Consider the following 18,424-nt stretch of genomic DNA (forward strand, 5'->3'; position numbering starts at 1 on the left):
ATTTATTAATGAAGTTGATGAAGGCATATCCGGTGTAATGTCTAAGTCTGCAGATGATACGAAGGTTTGCAGTAATCATAGTAATCAGGACAAGACTACTGCAAGTCCTAGACAAATTAGACACGTGGACTGAGAAATGGCAGTTGAACTTTAACATTGACAAATGGAAGGTACTGCATATGAAAAGCAGTAATGCCAGATTAATACCAACTGTGTGATATTATACTTAGAGTAGCGAAAAATGAAAAAGACCTGGGGATAATTGTGCAGTCAGATATGAAGTTCTCTGAGCAGTGCAGGCAGGCTGCCAAGAAAGTTCATGGGATTTTGTCAATAATACACAGGAACTTTTCTAGCAGGGATAAGGAGTTGATTATCCCATTATACAAGGCAAATGTTATGCCACACCTTGAGTAATATACACAGGTCTGCAGGCCTCATTTTAAGAAGGATGTGGAGCTGCTGGTGTGGGTGCAATGGAGGGCAATGAGATTGGTGAGGGAAACATAAGGATGGTCTTACCGAGAAAAGCTTCAGTTCTTCAAATTACAACATCTGGAGACCAGGTACCTGCAAAGTGACTGAGGCGTTTAAGGTTTTGAATGGATTGAGCAAGTCAATGCTGATAGGATTCTTCCTATTGCCTAGTTTGTACTAATGGGGGGAAAGCATAAATTCAGACTGATGAAGGATGATTGCAAGGCAGATGTGTGGAAGTTTGACTTCAGTAAGTTCTTGACTATGAAAACTTCCATCCATTGTTGTGTATGTTTATTTTTAATAAATTCAAAAGATGAACTATGAGGGGGTATCAAAATGTTCGTACCCTTACCTAGAAATAATAGCCCTAGAAAGGTGAAACTTCACAGGAACTTTAATCCTTTTCTATGTACTCTTCATGTATAGTAACACATTTCTCCCATTTTGGATCAGTTGTTTAATGCCTTGATCATAGAATCTGCACTTTTTGCCTGAAACCACGATTCCACTTCACTGATGACTTCCTGAGATGAATCAAAGCAGCATCCATGCAAGGTTTCTTCATTTCTCAAAACAAGAAGTCTGATGGTCAAGTAAAATGCTGTGAGCAGACCCATAACTAATTCCCACTGCTTTTGCGATGAAATAAATTGTCACATGTCTGTCACTCAGCACCAACTGCTCAACCTTTGCAACAGTCTCACTATGGATGTTGATGGCCTTCATTCTCTTGGTTTGTCAAAAACACTTGTACAACTGCACTGGAACTCCTGTTTACATTTTTTACAGTGTCATACGATGGAAAATTCTGCCCATACACAGCGTTCATTTCTTTGTCAATTTCCTGAGCTTCCTTGCCCTGCAAATGCAGTAACTTCATCACTGCTCGATACTCCACTTTGTCAACCATAGCGTCCTTCCTCAGATTCCGGGTTCCACCTCTGGTGTAACATCACCTATGGGAATGAAATTTCACTTGTTAGTTATTGAATATGTAGACAACTTATATTAAAAATGGCATCTTCCTACTGAACTTTTCTACTGAAACTGATTCTACTGATTCCTACTGAACTTTTTGATACCCCCTCATAGATAAACTACTGGAGCGTATGGGCAGGTGATGCGGGAAGTTTTTTTTGGCTGATGCTTTATAAGCTTGCTTTTTGCATCATTTGCCGCTATTAATACTAATGATCAAAGGAAAATATAATTTAGTATCACAATAATTAACAAATAAATTTATAAACAATGCTGGAAGTGTCCTCTGTTGTTAGCAATATATAAATTGACTGTTTCGATCATGTTTTGAGTGATGTAACAAAGTTTGTGTTAATACACTCCAGACTGTACTTTCAATGCTTGCTTTGAGCTGCTGAATGCTTCTTAGATTGTACTGATAAGCTTTCAAATTTAATAACACCCACAAAAAAGAAAGTTGACAATGTTAAATCAGAAGACTTAACTAAGGTGGCTTAAGTTCTCACGATCTGATCCCCTAAAAACTCTTGCAACACATTTCAATAGTTGTGTGTGCAGTATGACATGTTTTCCTGTCCTGTTGGAGCCAGATATTTCTTTCATTTTCTTTTAGTAGTACAATAAACTGAATTATGATGCCTCGGTAAATATTATATATGATGGTTTGTTCAAAAAATATGGGCTGATTTTTTGCACATGAAAGGTGTTTTCACAAAAAAAAAAGTGCAGATTTTCAGGGCTCCATATTCTCCAATTCTGACTGTTGACTTAAACCCTAGGGTGAAACCTTTGTCAGTGAAATAAATTTTATTCAAAATTTCAATACCTTCATAGTGAAGTCAACTTTTAAACCAGAGATAGTATTGTAATCTTTTAACGTTATCCTGAAATTGATGTTCATGCATTCTGTAGATTCAATATGAAAAAAGTCATCTAATGTTGTTTAAAATGTCACATATATGAATACTCCTCCTTTCAGGTTCCTTATTCCCATCTGATCCACACTCACAAAACTTGTTTATTACTTTGAGAATTGCAGCTTTGCTTGGATGGTTAGTGTTAGGGAATTTTTCAACAAACTTTTGTTGAAATTCACTGTGAAGACTGTTTCTAAGTAAAATTCCACTAAAAAAACATGTTACCCAATGGTACATGACATGAAATTTATTCACCAGTACTGATGCATGTGACTTGGATTGTGAAAAAATGAACATTTGAAATGCAAAACTGTCATTTCTTCCAGTTATGTAACATGCTTCACTAACGCCCTTACACAATTGCACTAGTGAACATTACTTAGTAGCACTGTACTTAATACAAATAATGTGGGTTTACTTTTAAAATGAACACCCTCTACAACGCACATTGTGCAGTAAAATAAAAATAAAATTATTTCCCCTTCCAAAATATATTATAGACAGTAGAAAATATTTTGGAAGGGGAAATAATTGTTACTTGTTGTTCTTACATTGTGATGTAACTGGGATTTTTGGTGCCCCTACCAAAACATCAGAAATGTACCTTTGTTTTTCATTAATTCAACAAAACGTTTTCACTTCAACAAAGTCTTAGCATCAGGAATCTTTGACAATACAGATTTTACCACAACAGACAATAATTTGTGTATGCCTTTTGAACAGCCACAATTCTCTGAGCGACTTAATCTTCTTTTAGGCAACACATTGCTGTTGTTGTTATTTGGTTTTTAGGAGCATTAGCAACTAAGGCCATATTGCTCCAGGGTATGCGGTGGTCATTTCCCGACCTTTTCGCATCCCCTGTATTTGGTGGTCATGGGCTCGAACCCCGATCTAATCAAGAAGATTGTGCTACGCACTGCTGCTCCTGCCCACCTGGCTACGGAGGTGCCAGGCAACACATGGATGAAAGTTGCTGTGCTGATGCTGTTTACAAATCAAATGATCAAAAGTTCTAGCAAAAACATTCACAGTAAATATTCAGCAAGATGTTACCCAATCAATGACAACCAATGCTTCATGTGCAACAGATCATGAAACTCAGATTTTTTGAGTAATCCATTGCTTCTTATCACTAATCTTGTTCAGAAATAGCAATAGACAATTCCTAGCCTGCAAGTTTCTTGATTCATTGGAACAACAAAAAAAACTTACAGCTGAAGTGAAAATCTCCATCTGCACAACCAGCTGTGCTTCATTGTCAATCCGAGAATTAAGTTTGCTGCGGGAGTACAGTGGTTTTACAACTTTCTAGTTTGGAGGGTCTGAGTTTGAATTCCATTGGAAGATGGAGCAATTTTTAAAGGTCTTTTCTCCACATTCAGGCTGTTCTGAGGGCTAAAAGGGACCTACTCCCTAATAGGTAGTTAGGTGTACCTAATTAAGTGGCCACTCAGTGTATTTACCAGTGTCAACTGAGTAGGACTTATCATTTTGAATAACAGTTAAATATCTCAAACTTGATATCTGGAAAAATTTTATTTGCTCAATTTTACTGGGTGTGGTGCCCTTTGTATGCCAAAATACCAGCTCATGTAACTTTTTTCAGGAAGACTAGCTTCATTAAAAGTGAGAGATCTGATTTTTTATGTCCATATTTTTCAAATACTAATTCAATTAATGATGCTAATTGAAAGTAAAAATTAAACCAAAGGGACAATACTTTAATTATTGTTATTTATTTATATTTATTTTTTTGGTGTACAAAGACAACCAATGGTGCCCATTTGAGATATGTAATAATTAACTTTAAAAAAAATGTACAATGATAAATTAAAATTCAATAATAAATACATACCTTGCAGTCTGCAGTTACAGCTGCAAAAACTGTTGCTGAATATGGTGCCCATTTTACATCAGCTACTTCTTGATTAAGGTCAAAAACAAACACTGGATCTCTGAGAAATACAAGAAAAGTTTATACAAATGGTAGCAATCACAGTATATGACTAGAAATGTATTTAACACAATTCCAATTCAGTTAATTTTAATGATCAGTTTGACTTAAGAATTTTCAAAGCAAGCAATAAAAAGAAAAAAAAAAAGAAAAAAGTATAAATGTTTCTGATACTTGTATACAGGAGTCTCTTCCAAACCATGAGTTTGTCAACCATGGTTTTATATTTATATACCAAAATTTTATAATTCATGCTTCAAATCAGTCTCAAACAAAAAAAAAAAACTGATAATTATTGCTCCTGTCTGCAATACAGGAGGAATAATTATCAGGGTGGGTCTAGGGGCAATGCAGAATTTAGGTAGTCTGGGACCTTGGTACATATATTTTTAGAGGGCCTAAAACAAGGTCATGGGAGGAAGTCTCCTGGCTTGGGATTCTCTGTGACCTTAACTCTGGAGAAACCACGCTACTGCATCCTCAATAAATCTACTTTTCTAGATTGATACAGACGGAGTGGATATGTTTATATTCTACTCTCACAATGTAAGTCCTCACCTGTCAGTACCATATATATACCAGGGATCAATTTTCTTCTTAGTCCACATTAGAAAATATGCAGTTCACTGTGGTCTGTATTTGTAAAAATGTAATTCATCATGGTCCAGGTCACTTTTTGGCAAAAAATTAATAAAACATCAAATAAATGTATGGCAACATATTTTTATTACAACACAAAGAAAGGTGCATTTGATATGAACATGTGATTGATTTTTTTAAATGTTATGCATCAAATTAAAGGAACTTACAAAAATGCAAGACCAAAATAATTACTATTATATTATTTTATGCACAACTTACTCAATTAGGTTCAGATTACTTGTGGTCCGTGAAAAATCACTGGAAGTCTGGAAGGATATTTTATCCTTTATTACGCCTTCGATGTGTGTGTGTGTGTGTCACCTTGTTTTTAATTTGTTTTCTTTCTTACTGTATTGTCATCTTTATCATCATATAAATGAAGAACGAAATTTACTACACTATTTTCTTCATATATTTTATTGGCAGAGTTGTTGTTTTTCCCCAAGGTCCTATTTTTTATATGAAAACACAGTAATTTCAAGGAACATATTCCCCATACATATTTTCTACATTAAATGCATATTTTCTAATCTGGACCAAGAATTCCTTCTTGGTCCACATTAGAAAATATGTAGTTCCACCATGGTTTGCAGGTAATTCCCATGCTTCCTATGGACTCATAGGAAGCATGGAAATTACCTGCTTATTTACCTGGGAATTACCAACAATGAAATTGCTGATAGTAATCAAAAACCTATTAAGAGTTTGGATCTACTTGACATATATATAATGTTTCAACAGTATGTGCAAGAAAAATTTTGGGATATTTTAGGGTCAAAATTAAGAAGGAAAAAACATTTAAAATTCTAAACAGTTATGGAGCATCTGTGGCAGCTTGAATTAATCTTAAAATATATCTGTCAGGTTTTGATGTTTTTTATAAAATAATAAATAAGAATTATTTAAAAAAATAATAAAAAACTAAATAAGAATATAAACAGATATGTACTTAGTACGAATAAACATTTTAATAGATAAGTGTCTAGTTTTGAATGGTTTTTAAATATAATAAAATAATAAATAAGAATTATTATTTTATTATTAAACTCTGCCATTGCTGGTCCCAAGCCCGGAGGAGAGGGAGGAGCATACCTCATGTAAAAAAAACCCGGGCTCAGCTGGCTCCGGCCAACACTATCTGGGATGGGCCCCCTGCCTGGGTTACAGGTGAAAATGGAGAAGCTATCTTCAATAACAGTGGAAGTCTATCACTCTTCCAAGGACTATGCAGTATCTTGGAAGATACATGTGGACTATGCAGTATCTTCCAAGATACTGCATAGGATTGGCAAGCCGGCTGCATTATCTGCCTTAAACCCTATGGATCTCAGTCATTGTAAGATAAACAGTCAAAAAACTGTATCGACTACATTTTAATAAATAACTAGAAATCATCCATTCAAAATGTTAAAACTCCTAGAAGTACAGATTTTGAAACCAACCATGAACTGCTAGCAACAACAATTAAATGGAAATTTAAAAATATGAAGCCAAAGAACAATAGAGCAACATTAAATATATCATGATTTGAAGAAGACAAAATAAAGGAAATTCATGGGAAAACACTACAAGAAAAATTAAAAGATATAAACTATTCATTATCTGTGGAAAATATATGGGAGAAAACTAAACAAATGACTAAAGATGCAGCCTTAGAAACCCTGGGAAAAAAACCAAAACCAAATAATCCTTGGATTACAGCAGAAATTTTAGATGTATGGATGAAAAAAGAAAAATGAAAAACCTCTTAAACAAAGAAAATAGTCAAGAAAAAAGGGAAAAATATAAAACCCTAAAAACAAAATAGACAACCTATGTAAAGCTGCTAAAAGGAAATGGTTGGAAGACAAAGCAAAGAAGTGCGAAGGGGCAAATAAACGTCATGACTCTAAAACAACTTACCAGGTCATAAAGGAACTCTCTAAAACATACATGATGAAAACACTGACGACGAAAAATAAAAACAATATAAAAACAGGAAACATGCAAGAAATTAAAAAAATATGGAAAGAATATTACCAAACCCTGTTCAAATAGTCTAAAAATTAAAGGGGAAAGAAAAAATGCTCTTGCCTTAGATAATAGAAGAGATAAAGCACCCTCAATAACAAAAGAAGAAGTTCAGAAAGCAATTAGCCAAATGAAGAATGACAAGGCACTCGGAAATTATGGTATCCAAGCAGAACTATGGAAATTCGGAGGCAATGCAATGTTAAAACACCTTGTACAATTGTTTAATCTAATTTTATTAACGGGTGATATACCAGAAGACTGGAAAAGTGGAATAATAGTAACTATACACAAAAAAAAAAAGGAGATAAAGAAAATTATCAGGATTATAGACCCATTATCCTTTTAAACCAGATATATAAAATATTTATAAGGATCTTACAAAATAGGATACTTAAAACATGAAGAAACAATAGGGGAAGAACAAGCAGGATTTAGAAAAGACAGATCAACAATAGACCAAATATTCACACTAAACATCACTGCAGAAAAATATTGGAATAAGAAGAAACCTCTATCTGTGCTTCATTGATTTCAAGCAGGCATTTGACTCTGTAAACAGAAAATTTAATGAAGCAACTACAAAAAATTCCACTTGATCAAGAAATAATCATGTTTGTAAACAATTTCAACAAAAATACAACAGCAATAGTAAAATTCAACAACCTTAAAACAGAAATTTGAAATAGAGAAAGGAGTCATGCAGGGATGCCCTTTATTCCATATCTATTTAATATCTACCTAGAAGAACTAATGTAATAAATTGAAGAAAAAAGAGGCACAATAATAAATGGAAAAAATATAAATCATATAAAATATGCAGATGATATTTAACAGAAACCAAAGAACAACAAAAGAAATATTAACAAACATCGATAAAGCAAGCAACAATAAAGTAATGCAAATCAGAAAAAAACATAGAAGACATAAACATAAGCATCCAAAATCAACAAATAGAACAAGTACAAAAATTTGTATACCTGGGTTCTAATTGTTATTTGGTGTTTAAGAGCATTAGCAACTAAGGCCATATTTCTCGGGGGATATGCAGTGGTCATTCCCTGACCTTTCTGCATCCTCCGTATTTGGTGGATCACGGGCTCGAACCTCGGTCTAATCAAGAAGCGTGTGCTATGCACTGCTGCTCCTGCCCACCTGGCTACAGAGGTGCCTACCTGGGCTCTAATAACTGGAAACTTAAGTAATATTGACCAAATTAATCACAGACTGAATATCAGATGGACAAACATTAACAAACTCAAAAACATATGGAAGAGCAATAAAATCTCAAATAGTCTAAAAATTAAACTATATGAAAATGTCGTCTTAACCACAGCAACTTATGGATCAGAGAATTGGAGAATAAATAAGAAAGAAAGGCAAAAAATAATGTCATTTGAAATGAGGAAAACCAAAACAAATTGGAGAGAACATAAAACTAATGAACAAGTAAGGAGAGATCTAAATTTTGAACCCAGAATAATAGAGCAGATCTAAAAAAAAAAACAACTTCAGTGGTTTGGACATGTGAACCGGATGAAACAACACAGGCTGCCTAATGTAGTACTGACAGGAAGAATTGGAGATAAGAGACCACCAGGAAGACCCAAAAGAGAATGGCTTCAATGCCTAAAGGAAAACAGGCTTTCAGAATTATCAACAAATGATGCAAGATTCAAGAGATCGACAACAATGGAGGCCAATATCTAAATAGGGACTCAACCTGCGCCAAATGGAAGAGTAGAATGATGATGATGATGAATAAGAATTATTAAAAAAATAATAAAAAACTAAATAAGAATATAAATAGATATGCGCACTTAGTATGAATAAACATTTTAATAGATATACAGGGTGATTCACTACCAGTGCAATAAACTTGCAGGAGGTGTAGGGGGCACAAAGACGAATCGGAATCACATAGCATTGCAGGTTTCGAAATGCCTTTGTCATGCGGTAGAGGACATTGAACGGGAGGTCGCGTGAACAGCGATCCCGCTGGAAGTCAGCATTTGTGAACCGTTTCTGTTGAAGAAACAAAGTAGCAAAAATCCTCTGGAGTGGATAATCCACAGGCTCCAATGATTGGATGCATTGCAGATGGTATGAACTCATTTGGTTTGTTGACAGTATCCTCCATACAGTGGATTGGGAAATACCCAATCGTTGGCCTATCGCTCGAGTACTCATACTCGGATTGCCTTCTGCAAGACGTAGGACATTCTCCTCATTGTCTGGTGTCTCCTCATCATTCGCTCTCGATTCATGGTACCTCTCGTGAAACAACCAGTCTCACGTAACCTTCTGTGCACACGTGCGAAAATCGTATGATGAGGAGCATGCCTGTGCGTGAAACGTTCCTGGTACAAGCGCAGAGCGGTGCGCCCATTACAGTCCGCAGCTCCATACGCGAGGTGCATGTCGGCCAGTTCAACGTTTGAATACTCGTCCATCCTACTGCCTTGGGAACTGGTTTGCAAATGCTGACTTCCAGCGGGATCGCTGTTCACGCGACCTCCCATTCAACGTCCTCTACCGCACGACGAAGGCATTTCAGACCCTGCAATGCTATGTGATTCTGATTCGTCTTTGTGACCCCTACACCTCCTGCAAGTTTGTCGCACTGGTAGTGAATCACCCTGTATACATAGTTTTGAATGGGTTTTTAAAAAATAATAAATGAGAATTATGCCTACAAGTTAGTGCAAATGCATCAGATCTGCTTGCAGCTAACTACTAAATAGTTATAAGATTGGCATCATTATTTGTATAACTCATATTGTGAATACCTTCACAACGAGCTGCCACGATATTGCATTACCTCGAATAAGTAACTTTTCACCATAGGAGAGGACTATTGTTACTTATTCTCAGCGGATGCCACCATCCACATGGCACAATTTCGGAGCTCATTAGCTCCTCTTTGGTGAGTGGGCAGGCACCTTGGCGTTGCAATGATGGCAAGGCAGTTGTGAAGTATAACTCCACAATATGAGAGGCGCCTGATGGTATGTAGTAATTTGAATTACATCACATTTTAGGGCAAAAGCTTCAAGTTGCATAATGAGTTAACATAATATGAGATGTACATAATAATGCCAATATATAACTATTTACTAGTTAGCTGCGAGCAGATCTGATGCATTTGCACTAACTTGTAAGCATGTTAACTCACTACGCAACTTGAGGCTTTTGGCCTAAAATGCAACGTAAATGAGAATTATTAAAAAATAATAAAAAAACTAAATAAGAATATAAACAGATATATATTTAGTGTGAATAAATATTTTAATAAGTAAGTGTCTACTTATTCTCATTTATTTTTCGTTACTTTATTATTTTTATCATTCAACACTCCACAACCACAATTTTTTTTTTTTTTTTAATTCAAATAGGCATAGCTTAAATCAAAATTCAGATTTGGGCAGGTTTATACAGTTTTTTTATTTTTTTCTTATTTTTGACTCATCAGTATATCTCAAAATTTTTGTATACACTTCAGAAACACCTTGTATTGGGATATATTGGTTAGATATGCAGAGAATGTACAAGTGAGCACACATGGAAGTATACAGCAAGCATTTCAGGATGTTAAGATTAGAAGGAGAAAAAAAAAAACAATGCCTTATAAGTAGTGAAGACTTAGAAGAGAATTATGAGTAATGCAATTTTTTTTTTTTTTAAGTGTTGGAAAAAATGCTTGCATCTAAGTCTAAAACAGAAATTGAGAAGTTTCATTTCTATGCTGTTTGCTGAATAACAGAAACTATAAAGGGAAGACAGAACTGGGTCCTGCTTTAAGCATAAATAATGACAACAAATGAATTCCACATATAAGGTGATCCCAAAACATTTTTGCACTGTAATAAAAAAAATTACATTACTGGCTATTCCACAACTTTCCACAATAGTCCACTTCTATTTTAGATAATACGGCTTGTTCGTAATTTTGACCTTGCCAGAATCCTATTCTGTCATCTTCTGCAGTGAATCTTTTGAATTTTGTTGAAACTCAATTGTCACTAAATCTCTTCCCTTTGAGTTTAAATTTTCATCTTGGAAACAAAAAGAAATTAGAGGGCTAGCTCTGAGGAAACACATGGTAGAGAAACAAAGCTATTAGTATCATCATTAATAGTGGCAAAATGAAGCAGAGAAAGAAGCTAATAGATCTTTAGCCATAAAAGATTATCCCTTCTGTTTGTCCATCCATTTTAATAATTTGCCTAATCCTTCTTTAATTTATTAAAACTACCTACTTACACAACACTAGTTGGAAGTTTATTCCAACAATCACTTAATCTGGGGAATAGCAATCTCAAATTAACTTATACATTTGGTGGGGTTGAATTAAAAACAGTAGAAGAAGAAAGAGATGTGAGAGTTTTGAACAAGCAGACATGAATTTTCATTTCTTGAGCAGTGTAAATAGGACACTGTGAAGTCCACAGTGTCCTATTGACAATTTATCAAACAATATCCTGTACAGATAGCAGGTCATAATTCCATTGCATAAGGCAATTATAAGACACATTTGGAATATTGTGTCAAGTAAGGAGACCTCATCTGAAAAAAAGGCATTGAGCTTCTTGAAATGGTCCAAAGACAGGCAACTCAGAGACAGGTGAGATCAGAAAACGGGCAACCGTATAAGGAAAGACCTTGATTATGTGGGCTGCAGAGCTTGGTAACTAAACACCTTAGTGGGGACCTCGTTGAGGTTTACTAACCCCCCCTGAGTGGAGTTAGTAAAACGAAAGTGGAATTTTCACTGTTATAAAGAATTACAGAACTAGAGGCCATAAACTCAAATTACAGGGGGAAGAGGTTGAAGTTTTCTTTTTGCCAATGAGTTGTTGATTACTAGAGCAAGTTATCTTTGCAGGTAGTTGAGACTGACAGTTTGAAGAAATTCAAATGTCAGTTGGATAGTTACCTACATAAGGAGGGAAGTATTATATTTTGTATTTTCTTCTTATTATTTTTTTTTTTTTTGGCCAAATGCCAAAAAAAAAAAGGAAAAAAAATAGATAAGCCTATGGTTTCTTTGCAGCAAAAGCCTATGGTCTCCTTGCACTATATGGCTAACACTAATACTCTTTGGCTGAAGGAAAATTTCTGCATGTGTCCTGCAACCATCATTTTCCAATTTTAATTTATGTTCCCTTATTTGAGTCATCCAAGAAAGAATAAGGATACCATAGGCATTGAGTTTATTCAACCCATTTCAAGCCCTAAACACTTCATCAGCTCTCCATGCACATGTTGCAATTTACATGGTAAATTTTTACCCGATATTTTTTTGGTAAGCCCACCCTTTTGAAATTCCAACCTGTTGTTCTTCTCTGCACTTTTGCAACAGATCTACACTGTCCTCCATTAATATGTTAGGGTATCATGAGGAGTCAGTGATGGGCCCACTGTTTTTTGCTATATTGATTAATGATACTGATGAAGGCATATCAGGCTTAATGTCCAAGTTTAGATGATAAAGATGATGGTTGGCAGGGTGGTTAATGACAGTAAGCAGAGTATGCAACTGCAACATATCTAGAAAAATTAAGCAGACGGACTGAGAAACGACAATTGAAATTTAACATTGTCAAATGTATGGTACTGCATATGGATAGCAGTGATCCCAGATTAATGTACATACCGTGTGGTCCCACACTCAGGTTAGTGGAATGAAAAAGACCTGGGGATAACTATGCAATGAGATAGTTGGTTCTCTGAGCAGGGCAGACAGGCTGCCAGGACAGCTCATGGGGTTTTGTCAATGATATACAGGAATTTTGCCAGCAGGGATAAGGAGGTGATTATCCCATTGTAAAAGGCAATGGTTAGGCCACATCTTGAGTACTGCATTGAATGCGGCACAGGTCTGGAAACTTCATTTTAGAAAGGATGTGGATCTGTTGGAATGAGTACAGAGAAGAGTAATGATATTAGTGAGAAGAACAAAACATTTCTTACCTAGAAAGGTTTTAGCTCTGCAAACTGGAGTATCTAGAGACTAGGAACCTCTGAGGTGATCTGATTGAGATGCTTAAGGCTTTGAATGGATTGAGTAATCTCAACACTGATGGAGTCCTTCCTCCTGCTGAGATTACACACTAGGGAACATAAATTCAAATTTTTAATACATTTATCCTATCCTATTTATCCATCTATCCTATCTGTATTTGACCAATACAAGTAGGATAGATGTATGGTAATTTGCCTTTGTCCAGAAGGTAGTCGATTGTTGGAACAACTTTCCATCCGGTATTGTAGAAGTCAGTAGTTTGAATAAACTGATGGAGAAATTAGACACTATTAGAGGAGTGGACAGGTGATATGGATGGAAGGTTTTTTTTTTTTTTTCTGATGCTGTATAAGCTTGCTTTCTTACATCCTTTGCTGCTACTAATGCTAATATCTGGACACCCTTCCATTTATAAATATGCTCATAGTCCTTCAAGGAGACAGCAGTATGACTGTAAATACAGGATGCTGTAATCAATGGAGTTGAGTCTTCCAGCATGAAGACAACTCCACTGATTGATACGATGCCACAGTCAATTGGTCTGTACATTACATTTGACAGCACTGAAGATCCCTAGGGTCATGAGATCTGAAAATGGAAGAGGATTGGTGCTGAAACAATCGTGAATTGACCCATAAAACCTCCAAGGCTAATGGAACATGAGAAGAAAGCACTTCAAAGACTCACCTGCTTGGAAATCAGGTCCATGTTGCAGTATACACACACACACAGGCACTCAGTGGGACAAGAGGGATACATGTTGGCACTAGCAAAGGACACTAAAAGGTATTGGTTATCATGCAGCTATCCACAAGTCACTCTGACTAACCAGACACCATCTAGCTTGGTGCAAGGTCTACTATTCTTGGACCACAGACTAATGGAAAGCTGTGCATTGCAATGTCAAGTCACAATACATGGTCTACCAGTCTGATGGGTATGGGTATGTGTATGGTATATGCTCAGAGAAAGCAACATGCCAAACTGTATCATCCCAACAATAAAGTTTAGCAGAGGAAGCATGATGGTCTGGGACTGTTTTACATGCTTTGGCCTGAATTTTTTTGCTGCTAAAAAAAAAATTCCAACCTCATATGACGAACAGTTACCACTACACTCAAAAGATTGAATGTAGCATAGGCTCTGAAGTCAGTTGCAAAAGAAAATTTTCAATATGCTTTGTGTAATGGCAGCACTACTGGAAGTTGTATAACTTGAAACGGTAACTAACTTCAACTTTTAAAAGAACACCACTTACTTTTGAATATTTCAAGTATATTTATTAAAAAGTCACTCATTACTTTATAACTGCATTTAATATACTCTCTCTTGATGAAAGTAATGTTAGAGGAGTTGAAACACATGTACCAGTAACTGTGTAAAAGGTGTGTGGAGGATCTGAAGGGAAAAACAAGAGAGTTAACTGAAGGTGATTTGTGAAACCATCTGTCTGAAAACAAGGTACGATAATTTTGACTTTGCACCATCAAATGATTTTATATTTGCACAGGAAGCATGTGCTTGGAGATAACTGGTATATCAAAATAAACATCTTCACAAAATTCAATATGTAATTTACAACAGATATACACCGATGAGCCAAAACATTAGTGAGTTGTAATGCAAATTAAAGCAACTGTAGGTGAACTACGGCACATGCGCAGGTTGGGACATGGTATAAAAAACACCTGATACTGAGCTCCGTTAATCAGTGTTACTCTTGTTCTTTAGATGGGAAAGGCAGTAGACTTAAGCGAGTTTGATGAAGGCCAAATTGTAATGGCCAGACAACTGGATCAAAGCATATCCGAAATGGCACAGCTGGTGAAATGCTCATGGTCAGCCATGGTTAGTACCTACCGAAAGTGGTCTGAGGAGGGGGAATCCACGAACCGCCGGTGAGATGCTGAACGACCACCGCTCATCAATGCACGAAGTGAGCGAAGGCTCTCCCAGATGGTACGTGGCAACAGAAGGGCGACTGTGATGCAACTTTCCAGTAATTGCAATGCTGGTGACGGAAGTAATGTGTCACAACACACACAGTACATCGAGCCCTGCTGAAAATGGGGCTGCATAGCTGAAGGCTGTTCCGAGTGCCCATGCTAACCACGGTTCACCAGTGACAGTGTCTATAATGGGCATGCGAGCATCGAAACTGAAACTTGAGTGATTGGAAGAAGAAGATTGGACTTGAGTGATCGGTAGTCTGGTCCGATGAATCACGTTTCCTGTTGCACCATGTGGACAGCTGGGTACGTGTGCATCATTTACCTGGGGAAGTGATGCCGCCTGGATGCACCATGGGAAGAAAACAAGCCAGTGGCAGCGGTGTGATACTTTGGGCGATGTTCTGCTGGGATACCCTGGGTCCAGTCATCCATGTGCCGGGCAATCTGATGTCTACCACCTACCTAAATATCATTGCTGAACCAGGTACATCCTTTCATTGCAATAGTCTTCCCCTCTGGTGGTGCTGTCTTTCAGCAGGTTAATGCAGCATGCCACACCACCAGGATTGTTCCAGACGGGTTTGCGGAACACGAGGACTTCCAGGTATTGCCCTGCCTCCAAAATTCCTTAGACATTAATCCCATCAAGCATCTGTGGTTTGTTTGTTATTTGGTTTTTAGGAGTATTAGCAAATAAGGCCATATTGTTCCGGGGATATGCGGTGGTCATTCCTTGACCTTTCCGCATCCTCCGTATTTGGTGGGCACGGGCTCGAACCCCAGTCTAATCAAGAAGTGTGTGCTATGCACTGCTGCTCCTGCCCACCTGGCTACGGAGGCACCCTTTGGTTTGTGTTGGAACAGCAACTCCGATCTGTGGCATCTCAACCACGGACCTTACAGGAGTTCAAGTATCTGCTGGTTACATGTTGGTACCAGACACCACAAGACACATTTAGAAATCTTGTAGTGTCCATGCCTCGCAGCTACGAGCTGTTTTGGCTGCATGTGGAGGACCAAAATTATATTAGGTAGGTGGTCATAATGTTTTGGCTGATCGGCGTATAGTGTAAAATGATATGGCAAAAGTCACTTACAGAAGAGTGTGATCCCATACACAAACTTTCCAATCAGCACTGCATGAAATAAATACTCGGGGGTGATAATGATTCCATTCTACATTATACACTGCAAGACTATGACCTCTATACGTTGACAAATATTGGCTTGCATATACAGTAGAGCATTTGTGAATTAATCCATCTTCTGTTCCAACCAGAAACAATTTAGGGTTTTCCCGATTAAATGACAATGCACTGCCACAGCCTAACAAATGAAATAATTATATAATATATTGTTACCATATATGGAGGTAATGAATATCTTATTTAACTCTTAAGTTGATCATTGGGCTAATGCAAGTCCAATAAAAAGTTAGATTTTTCTTAAGTTTCAAAGCTGAGTGTTGATTTTTAGCAGTACTTTTAGAAAAATAAAAGCTAAGTTCTTTAATTTATACAAAAAAAAACAAAAAAACTTCAGTACTGATTTGTGACACTAAAAACACTAACTCATCTTACAGATTACCTGAGCTTTTCACCACTCCATTTTATTATATATATATATATATATATATATATATATACAGTGGACCCCCGCTTTACGACTGGTTCACTGTAAGATCAAATCACTTTACGATGGACTCTCCATAATAAAATACCATTCACTATACAATACTGTGATTCTGATCACATTTGTGAATATTCTATTAAACTAAGATTCTAATGAGCGAAAATAAGAGAAATATTATCCACAGGCTATAAAAGTAAAGATAAAAAGCACAAATTTACACTTTATTACCTTACCAATTAACAAAATTAAATTATACACGAAAATCGGAAGAATATTTTCCACATTTTAGCAAAATACAAATAAATTTAAGCTTACATACATAGCTTAATTAATACTGTAATATATACATACTAACTAATTGATATTTCTGTTTACTGACTTTTTTTTTTGGGGGGGGGTAATTGATATTGACATTTATTAGTTAAAGTGGTCCCAGCCAACCAATGGGCGCAGGGATTGTAAAATTTAAAACAGCAAAAAAGATAAGCAATCAATAACAAAGAACATGGCATGTACAAATTACAACTATGTAACATGATACGTGCAAGTGAGATATGGAGTAAAGAGTTTACAAAGCTTAAAAAATAGGAATGAAGAGAAGATTCTGAAAATTTATTTTTGTTCTTCATATGAATGAAACTTTTCGTGGAAGGGGAAACATTTCACCATAATAACATACAAACCCACAGAATTCCAGCTATTGGTATTATTGCAAATGCAATAAAATCGAGTTTACTACCCGTTTATAATACAGGGCTGTTAAAATTAAAGTATCCCTATGTAGAGGGCTCTGAAGTGAGTTCTAAGGCTCGTACTGAAGATAAATTTGGACAACAGGTACAATAAAGAATGTGCTTGCCATTTATTGGAAAAAAAAAATTAGTTATAAAATTTGTCACTATATGGCACCGTGGCAATTCCAATCACTTGAACAGCACCAAAATTGTTCAATGTGTCCTCCATTTTGGTCAACAACAGTTTCCATTCGAAGAAGAGCATTTTCTACAGCAGAATGTAACGTCAACTGGAATAGCCAGCACATGACATCTAATGCTGTCCTTCAGATCTGCCAGAGTTTGGCATCCCTCCCGATATGCCTGGTTCTTCAAAAAACCCCCACAACCAGAAGTCGCATGGGGTGAGGTCCAGTGATCAGGTGGCCAAGATGTCTGGAAATAACGCCTGATGACCCCTTCGTCTGTAAAGCATTGCCTTAGCAATTTTTGGACACAACAGTGGATGTGGGACTGCTGTAACACGTGCATCTTGTAAGGATAGTACCTCAACACCTGACACATTACTAGCCTTACAGTGGAATATGCACGTGCACTGCAAAAAAAACAGCTGGCACACTTGCGCTACCACATGGAGATTGACTTGATAAATCCACGACAGCCAGAGCCACATCTTCAACACGGGGAGTCCACTTGTTTTCCTCTACCTGGTTGAACAGAGTGTAGAGTGTGTTTAGTGTCAAACAGCACCAGTGGTTTCCCACATCTCTGCATAGTATGCATTGTCGGTATGAAACAGAACACTGTCAATGCCAGAGGTTTAAAAGTGTATGGATCTTGTATATGTTTGTTATTTGGTTTTTAGGAGCATTAGCAACTAAGGCCATATTGCTCCGGAGATATGCGGTGGTCATTCCCTGACCTTTCCGCATCCTCCGTATTTGGTGGTCACGGGCTTGAACCCCGGTCTAATCAAGAAGCGTGTGCTATGCACTGCTGCTCCTGACCACCTGGCTACAGAGGCGCCGGGCTTGTATATGTGTAGTGTCGTGTACCGTTGTTCCTCTGGTCATTTGGCTGCTGGGCCCCTAATGGGA

The 18,424-nt window shown here is 36.8% G+C and overlaps 1 protein-coding gene across 3 annotated transcripts in view; it reads right to left on the bottom strand.

Annotated features, from left to right (window-relative positions):
• The window catches only part of LOC150089255 (dynein intermediate chain 2, ciliary), a 317,847-nt gene that overhangs the window by 33,172 nt on the left and 266,251 nt on the right, over positions 1 to 18,424 (bottom strand). For all 3 annotated transcript variants that reach the window (XM_090388583.1, XM_090388589.1, XM_090388593.1), the window contains 2 exons: positions 16,059 to 16,287; positions 4,234 to 4,333 (listed from right to left, as the gene is read on the bottom strand). In XM_090388583.1, coding sequence (XP_090244709.1) covers positions 4,234 to 4,333; positions 16,059 to 16,287 — 329 coding nt within the window. The remainder of the gene's footprint in view (positions 1 to 4,233; positions 4,334 to 16,058; positions 16,288 to 18,424) is intronic.

This window comes from Mastigoproctus giganteus, chromosome 2 (assembly GCF_048544385.1).
Source record: "Mastigoproctus giganteus isolate SK-2022 chromosome 2, ASM4854438v1, whole genome shotgun sequence".
NCBI classification, from domain to species: Eukaryota; Metazoa; Arthropoda; class Arachnida; order Uropygi; family Thelyphonidae; genus Mastigoproctus; species Mastigoproctus giganteus.